Raw genomic sequence first — 8483 nt, 5'->3', positions numbered from 1 at the left:
GCATTCCTCATAGCAACACATTGGTTAATAACCACAAAGATTTTAAAAATCCTACAGCTAACCATAAACCAGCATATTATAAAATTATGTTTAGAGACAGCTATATAAACATACGCATATATTCATATATACTACCAGTCAAAAGTTTTTAAACAGTAAGATTTTTAATGTTTTTTAAGAAGTCTCTTCAGCTCACCAAGCCTGCATTTATTTGATTCAAAGACAGCAAAAACAGTAAAATTGTGAAATATTTTTACTATTTAAAATAACTGTTTTCTATTTGAATATACTTTAAAATGTAATTTATTTCTGTGATTTCAAAGCTGAATTTTTAGCATTATTACTCCATTCACATGATCCTTCAGAAATTATTCTAATTCTGATTTGCTGCTCAAACAAAACATTTATTATTATTATTATTATTATTATTATTTTAAAAACAGCTGAGTAGAATTTTTTTAGGTTTTGGAAGAAAAAAAAACATTTATCTGAAATAGAAATCTTTCAAGTCAAATAAATGCTGATCTTTAGATCTTTCTATTCATCAAAGAATCTTGAGAAAATGTACTTAACTGTTTTAAATACTGATGATAATAATAAAAATGTTTTTGAACAGCAAAACAGTATATTAGAATGATCAGTTAAATATATATATATATATATATTTTTTTTTTTTTTTACTGATAGATATTTGTTTTTTTTGTGTTTTTTTTACACCGACTTACAGAAAATATAGTTATAAAACTGCAACCATGGTAATAAGAAGCTATTTGTGGTTTTACACTGTGGTCTTACTATAAATACCTGTTGTAGGTTACTATGCAACATCACAGTATGTGTTACTATGCGACTTATGGTAAACTTTATTACTACAAGAGAGGTACACTGCACCTTAAGAGTATAGTGTTGCTTGTTTTTCATCACAACACAAGGCGGTATTTTGTATTGCTGAATCACAAGACGTAATAAGAAGTGTTTTTACAAAGTTTGTTAAGTTTCAGTTCCACTTTCTGTTTAGGAAAAGTGAAATTACCAAGCCCAACACAGTCCCATAGTCTCATTCACACTGTAACTATGGACGAAGAAGAAGTGGTTTTATGTAATCACTGGTAAGTGTTTTACACTGTACTGTAATTAGGCTATATTAACGTATAAAGTTTCGGCAAGACGTCTATTTATGTTCACTGCCAACGGGTAAACAAATGACATCGTGTTCGTCGAGTGAAAGCTCACTGACATAGCCAATTCACGACGTAGGCTATTTAAGTTTCTGTCTGTCTACAGTAGCAACGACAAAATGTCGAAAACATTTACTTATTCAACAATATTTAACAAAAATGTCCATTTCCTTATATTGTCAACAACTATGACGTGATTTAAACAAAGTGAAAGAATTTCTATTGGAGCTGCTGTGGCTGTAACATGACGACGGTTTACATTTATTTTAAACTACGAATTTAAATTTACACTATGAGAAGCAACACATTTCGTTTGTTTTGGTCATTTGCTGAATTGATGATATTCAATATGATTAATTAGTGGAAGATTTTAACACTACTACTTGTGACGTAAACACCGGTCTGTTAATTTAGCTTGTTTGCTATCACATTAAGGTTACAGGAAGCTAACATTTCTGGCATTATTTACTCGCATGTCCTTCCAAAACCTGTCACTGTCTTTCTTCGAGGAAAACAGCAGGTGTATGTCTCAAGGACAGCCACTTTTGTAGTATCCTAGTGTGAATGGGGAATAGAGCTTTTAGGGAAAAATTACGCAAATACGCCGTACAGTTATCATAGAAGTAGTCCATACGACTTGTGCTCTATATTTCAAGTCTTCTCAAGCGATATGACAGCTTTATGCAAAAACAGGCCGCATATGTAAGTGTTATTTAATACTCTTTGCCTCCACTGTGCTCTTTAACCTGTGACTGGATCGTTGAGGCCCAGTGTTGAACTGCAGAATCTGATCATTCTGATTGGGGAATGAATCATTCAGACTTTTTGTGCACTAATGAAGTGATTCACTGAAAAGATCTGAGTAAAAAAAAAAAAAATTCACAAATAGAGGGTTTGCACTTACGTCACGATTTGGTTAGTTACCCAGAGCTGCTAAATCATATAGAGGACTTAGTAAGCAGTAAAGAGTGCAATATTTTGACAAACTAAAGTAAATAGGTTGTAAATATACGTATGAGCAGTGTTAATTATGATATTAGCCTAATATTTTACCTATCTGACCGGAAATTATAAGAACAAACACAAATGTTGTCAAGATTCTTGATGTGGAAATCCTGGTTCAGTTTGGCCAACCACAGACGCCTCAGACAGTCTTTCCCTCTGACATTTTTTGCACTCTTCTCCTTGATTTGTTATAACTTTTGGCAGTCTATAGTACTCCAAATGTTTTTTCCAATCCGACCAATTAGTACAGCCATGACAATAACTGACCATTTTCAGCAGCAATAATCAGTAAAATATGCGAGTTTCATTCGGTGTAGTGGCATTTTTTATTTGACGGCACGTCATTAAAACACTCTATTACACATTTGCTGCTTCTCTTATGAACTCCTGGTGTATTTATTATTATTATTTTAATACAGTGTAGTGTCATAACACATCTCTGTAAAGAGTCTCTCTAATGTTTTCATGAAGCAAAAAAGAGGTGGCGAAGGCAAACTATGACCTGCACAAACCACACTGTGAGAGGTTTCTGTGTACATGCCCCGACTGTGATGAAACAGTGCCTCGAGATCAACTGGAGGAGCATAAAACCGAACAGCACACAGAGGTCACGACACCACTCAACACTGGTTAACACTCTGATCTTTGCTGCTTTTTACAGGCTCTTGGCCCTGTATGTCACAGAAGATTATTAGTGATGAATTTTCCCGCTAAATGTTTCCACTTGACTTGCTTATTACTCATCACTGTAATCTCCCCCTCTGAGAAACCATGCCGAATGGTCTAATTTTTCATTATGTCTCACAGGTAAAATGTAAGATGTGCAATAAAAAGATGGAGCGAAGGCTTCTTTTGGATCATGAGGTGAATTTTCAATCTCACATCGTAAACATTTTATGTCTGAGGTTGCTCTCTCGGAGTGTTTTCACACTTATTCCTTTGTTGTTTTTGTCTCTGCTTGCTTACAGAAAGACGAGTGCACCGAGAGGCCTGAGATCTGTGAATTTTGTCAGCTCGAGCAACCTCTGAGCAATCTAAAAGAGCACCAAGTGGCCTGTGGGAGTCGCACGGAGCGCTGCTCTGATTGCGGCCAGTACGTTAAACTGATGGACCAGCTTGATCACCCTCAGATCTGCTCTACTAGCACTCCCACATCGTCAAAGAACCTTGTTGTTGAAGATGATAACTCTGAAACCGAAGGTTAGTCAATGACATGATCAGTTTGAAACATTATAGATATGTAATAGGTCTTAGTATTGCAATATTTTAAGGTATTCAGTCAAATCGTGATTGTAAAACACTGATTTGGTATATCTGTTATCTACAGACGAGACGATGTTGCAGTGTCAGAACTGTCTGAAATACATTTCCTCAGACAACCTGAAGGAGCACAAGGTAAAATATGTCAATAAATAAGAAACAAGTTGCAATATGTAATCATGAAAATCTCTTTATAACACCCCAAATCTTTTTGGTATTCTTTTTTACTAGGTGTTTTGCAAACCGTTCTTAAAGAATACAGACAACGAGGATGATGACTCAGAGGATGAGGATGAAAATCCGAATCCTGGAAATGACAACACTCCAGATTCTGCAGATTTGTCTTTCTTGTCATTTAAAAAGACAAAGAAAGACAACTACATTGACATGGACCTGGATAAGATAAGCACCTGTCCGGTCTGTCATCTGGCTCTTCCTGTAAAGACGCTCGAATGGCATGAGGTACTAGATTTTTAAATGTTCTTGAAAGAAGTCTCTTCTGCTTACCAAAGCTGTATTTATTTGATCAAAAACACAGTAAAACAGTCATATTGTGAAATATTATTACCTAATATTATTAGGTCAAAAGTTTACATAAACCTTGCAGAATCTGCAAAATGTTATTTTACTAAAATCACAGGGATCAAACAAAATACATGTTATTTTATATTTAGTACTGACCTGAATAAGATATTTCACATAAAAGACATGTACATATAGTCCACAAGAGAAAAAAGTTGACCCGATGGTCAAAAGTTTACATACACTTAATTTACTTCATTTTTGTGTATTTGAACCCTTTCCAACAATGACTGTATGATTATGAGATCCATCTTTTCACACTGAGAACAACTGAGGGACTCATATGCAACTATTACAGAAGGTTCAAACCCTCACTGATGCTTCAGAAGGAAAAATTATGCATCAAGAGCCAGGGGTGAAAACTTTTTGAATTTGAAGATCAGGGTAAATTTAACTTATTTTGTCATCTGGGAAACATGTACGTTTCTTCTCTAGATTCTGAAGGAAAGGCACTAAATGAAAAAATAAATAAATAAATAAATAACATGCATTTTGTATGATTCCTCTTATTCTGGCAAAATAATTATTCTCCAAGGTGTTTGTAAACATTTGACCTAAACTGTACATCTGAGCTTCTGCTGTTGATGTAGAATATAATATATACTGTTAATTAATTATGTGTTTATGTATTTATTTATATTTAATTTTTTCTTTAAAGAAAAAATGTGAATTATACAAGCATCTGAGCATGGCATGATGGCTGGTGAAAGCAAAGCTAAATATGTAAGTATACAAATAATACATTACAATACATCACCAGTATAACTTATACCAACTATTAATTTATAATAAATGTTTGAATTGCCTTACAGGATTGCTGGAAACTGCAAACTCGCCAATCATCACAAATAATAATACTGAATGTTTTGTTTTGGAATTAATATATTAAAAACATGTTTACAGTACTTCTTATTATCAGTTATCTGTTTAAATTTGAAAAATGATATCTTTAAAATGTACTTATTAGGCCATGTGAAGGAAAAATAATGCTAAATTTCTTTATGTGCATACTTTATGTTATTACTGACTATTGGCACAAGATGGCAGAGTTTCCTTAAAGGGATAGTTCACCCAAAAATGAAAAATTTGTCATCATTTACCCTCATGTCATTCCAATATTGTATATGTTTCTTTTTTTACCTTGAACATAAGAGAAGATATTTTGAATAATGCTATTAATAAAACAGTTTGGTTCTACAAAATATCTTCTTTTTTATTCAGCATAAGAAAGAAACTCATACAGGTTTGGAACAAAGTGAGAGTGAGTAAATGAGGACAAAATATTCATTTTTGGGTGAACTATTCCTTTAACAACTTAATTTTCCTATAGTATCTTTTAATAAAGATTACTTAATTAATATGTTTAAGTACATTTTGAAATGTCTTTTTTTTTTTTTTTTTTTTTTTGCTCTGTTTAGTGTGTATTTTTTCTAGAATTTATTATTAGAATTGTATTTTTGGTGGTGGTAAATTTAGTAATAATTGAATCCAATAAAATTCCGTAAAGAGGGTTGTAAAAATGTAGTTTTTTAATAACGTGTTCTGCAATCAGAAACAAAAGTGCAAGAGTGACATCTAGTGGATATTTTTGTATTCTTTTTGCTGGAGATCAGTGTTGAGAATATCTATAATCAAGAATATAGTGATGAATATAGTGGAAAGTTCAGATCATTTTACCGACTCGGAGCTTTGAGTCTCGTTCAGCAAAATTAACGAATCTTTTTCTGAGTCATTTCGTTTATTTTAGTAAAATATAATTAAAATGTTACGTGTTACCTCCCTAACACATCTACTGCTTATACAAACGTTGATCACACTACAAACAAGACAAAACTATAATGCTATAAGAAACAGAAAAGATTAATTCATTGTTTACCTGGGTCTTTAGTCATAAATATAGTTAATATGGATTACTTGTGGATTATTGTGATGTTTTAATCAACTGTTTGGACTCCCATTCTGATGTTACCCATTCACTGCAGAGGATCCATTGGTGAGCAAGTAATATGATGCTACATATCTCCAAATTATTATTATAATTAATATACAACTTGGATGGAGCAAACTTTCATTTTTGGAAAGCAACTATTGCTTTAATCTGAAAGAAGAACGACAGCCAATAAGTAATTATTAAGTATAAAAATAAGTATTATTCCAAGTAATATTTCAAATTATATGTTTTATTTTTCATCCTTTACATTGGGTTTTAAAGTAGAAGACATTTTTTTTAACAGTGTGCTGACTTTTCTGGGGGAACAAACAGGTCCATAGGAGCTACAGCTAAGATAATGTGTCTTAAATCAGAATTTAAAATCACATCTGGGAAAAAAAAAAAAAAAAAAAAAACACAATAACGAGTCTTTGGAGATTCAAGTTAAGAGAAACAACTAAAAACAGATTGGCTAAAAGATCAAAAACATTTACAGCAGGTCTGTTAAACAATGCTTCAGAAAGCCAGAAACCGATTTAAAAGTTAAACGCGGAAAACCGCCAGATTAACAAAGCTAAATAAAGGAAAAATCAGATAACATGATCAGATTACATAAATTAAAACCAGCCAATTTAATGGCCAATATGTTAAAGAGCACCACAAATATAATTATCTTAAATTACTAATTTTTAAATAAAGTTTTGCCCACTTAAATTACCTGTATAATAGCACAGAGTTGGTCCAAACAGTCTATGAGACCCAGCCATCTACTGAATAATATTCAGTCCGTACATACAAGGAACTCTACAAAGAACCTATTTCAGCTCCTAATGCTTCTTATTTTGGTTATTATGTTATAAACAGGGAAGTCTTTTTAGTTCTGTCAGCTCTATAACTCTCAAACATTTAAAGATTGCCATATACTCTAGTGTCACTTTATTCTCAAGCTTATAGTATTTCTGTGTAACTTGCTCCCAAATGTAGTTGTCGATAGCATTGCCATGTTCGGGAGCTACGGATGTCCGTTGACCTTGTCCTGCAGGAGCGTCAAGGCATTGGAGGAGAAGTCGCGCAGGACGTGGAGTGTGTCTCGCTGCAGCTGTAAGGTGTCACGTGAAAACTGCTGCTGGGTGTGGACCAATTTCTGCACCGACTCCGCGAGAGATTCCAGTGAGCGAGACAGCGACCCTATCAGCAGTGTGGTGGCCTGCTGTTCCTGCAGGCTGAGTGAGGCACTCTGGGATAAATGTTCCTGCAGATTGCGAGGCTCCGCGGGAGCAGACTGGGGAGGGAGGCGAGCAGGAGCCGAACGTGATGACGAGGCGACTGCAGAAGGTGCAATAAATGTTGGGATACTGGCAGATGAGGGGCCATTAAATGTGTTGTGATTAGGTTTTTCTCGAACTTGGCTTTTCTCAGCAATAGGACGGCTGAGGAATCCAGGGATAGCAACAGGATTCTGGTTTGGTTGGCTTCTTGGTTCAGTAAACTGCATGTTGCTGCCTGGAAGGTATAGAAACATGTTCATTCAGACATTAGCATCATATTTGAAAACCAGAAACTTAATGTTGTTTGTCACATAAAGGAAAAATGTCACTTCGTGTAACCATCAAGTAAAAACTTAATACATTTCTTTAAAAAAATATATATATTTATAATATAATTATTATATAATTTATGTATGTATATATATATATATACACACACATAAATTTATAGATGAATTTAGCAATATATAATTTATGTAATGCATTATTATGTAATATATATTATATATTAGATAGTAATGCATTAACCATCATCATTAAAACTGAAAATGTCACTTTGTGTAACCATTTTGGAAAAATATAAATGAATATAAAATATAAATATAAAAAATGTATATAAATATATCTCCATATATTTTCTGGTATTTAATTTTATTTTTTACAAATATATTTATTAAATAATTCATTCCGTTTTAAAGAGTTCTTCAAATATTAATTAATTTTTTTATTTAAAAATTTTTTTCAAGGTATACCTATTTGGTGTTTTTTTTTTTTTTTTTACAAATATATATTTATTAAATAATAATCCATTCAGTTTTAAAGAGTTCTTTAAATATATATTTTTTATAAAAATATATATTTTAAAAAATATTTGAAGAACTCCTTAAAACTGAATGAATTATTATAAAACTAAAAATGCCTAGTGTAACCATCAAGTAAAAATGTAATACATTTAAAACAAAACAAAAAACATGTCAAGGTATACATCTATATATTCATCAAGGTATTTTTATTTACTTATTTATTTATTTAATAAATAATAATTTATTCAGTTTTAAATATTCTTCGAATATCATGTTTTATTTAAAAAAAAAAAAAAAAAAAAAAAAAAAAAAAATTAAGGTATACATTTATATATTCTTTGTAAATATATTTACCAAATAATAATTCATTAAGTTTTAAAAAGTTCTTAAAATATTATTTGGTTTTTTTTTTTTAATATTTTTTTTTTATAAAAACATTAATTCATATTTGAAGAAC

The 8483-nt window shown here is 31.9% G+C and overlaps 2 protein-coding genes across 4 annotated transcripts in view; one reads left to right on the top strand and one right to left on the bottom strand.

The window, feature by feature from the left end:
- The first annotated feature begins 955 nt into the window (after positions 1–955).
- On the top strand, positions 956–5546 carry xaf1 (XIAP associated factor 1). The gene is made up of 8 exons (XM_051129713.1): positions 956–1109; positions 2655–2790; positions 2991–3047; positions 3152–3383; positions 3511–3578; positions 3675–3905; positions 4684–4748; positions 4838–5546. Exons 1-7 carry the CDS (start codon positions 1075–1077, stop codon positions 4720–4722), a joined length of 798 nt encoding a protein of 265 aa, XP_050985670.1. The 5' UTR covers positions 956–1074; the 3' UTR covers positions 4723–4748; positions 4838–5546.
- A 638-nt stretch (positions 5547–6184) lies between these two features.
- zgc:113149 (uncharacterized protein LOC541363 homolog) overlaps positions 6185–8483 on the bottom strand; it is a 6670-nt gene continuing 4371 nt past the window's right edge. For all 3 annotated transcript variants that reach the window (XM_051129711.1, XM_051129712.1, XM_051129710.1), the window contains exon 5: positions 6185–7458. In XM_051129711.1, the coding sequence (XP_050985668.1) occupies positions 6968–7458 (491 nt within the window). In that variant the 3' untranslated portion in view covers positions 6185–6967. The remainder of the gene's footprint in view (positions 7459–8483) is intronic.

The sequence above is a fragment of the Labeo rohita genome, chromosome 15, assembly GCF_022985175.1.
Source record: "Labeo rohita strain BAU-BD-2019 chromosome 15, IGBB_LRoh.1.0, whole genome shotgun sequence".
In the NCBI taxonomy this organism is placed as follows: domain Eukaryota; kingdom Metazoa; phylum Chordata; class Actinopteri; order Cypriniformes; family Cyprinidae; genus Labeo; species Labeo rohita.
Note: the sequence above shows the minus strand (reverse complement) of the source record. Positions and strands in the feature narration are given on the sequence as shown.

Bases quoted from the DNA above. Each gene is read 5' to 3' on its own strand.
- xaf1 (XM_051129713.1), top strand. From the start codon at position 1,075: ATGGACGAAGAAGAAGTGGTTTTATGTAATCACTG. The intron at 2,791-2,990 runs GTCACGACACCA...TATGTCTCACAG, and splicing joins AAACCGAACAGCACACAGAG to GTAAAATGTAAGATGTGCAA. The intron at 3,906-4,683 runs GTACTAGATTTT...TTTTCTTTAAAG, and splicing joins AGACGCTCGAATGGCATGAG to AAAAAATGTGAATTATACAA.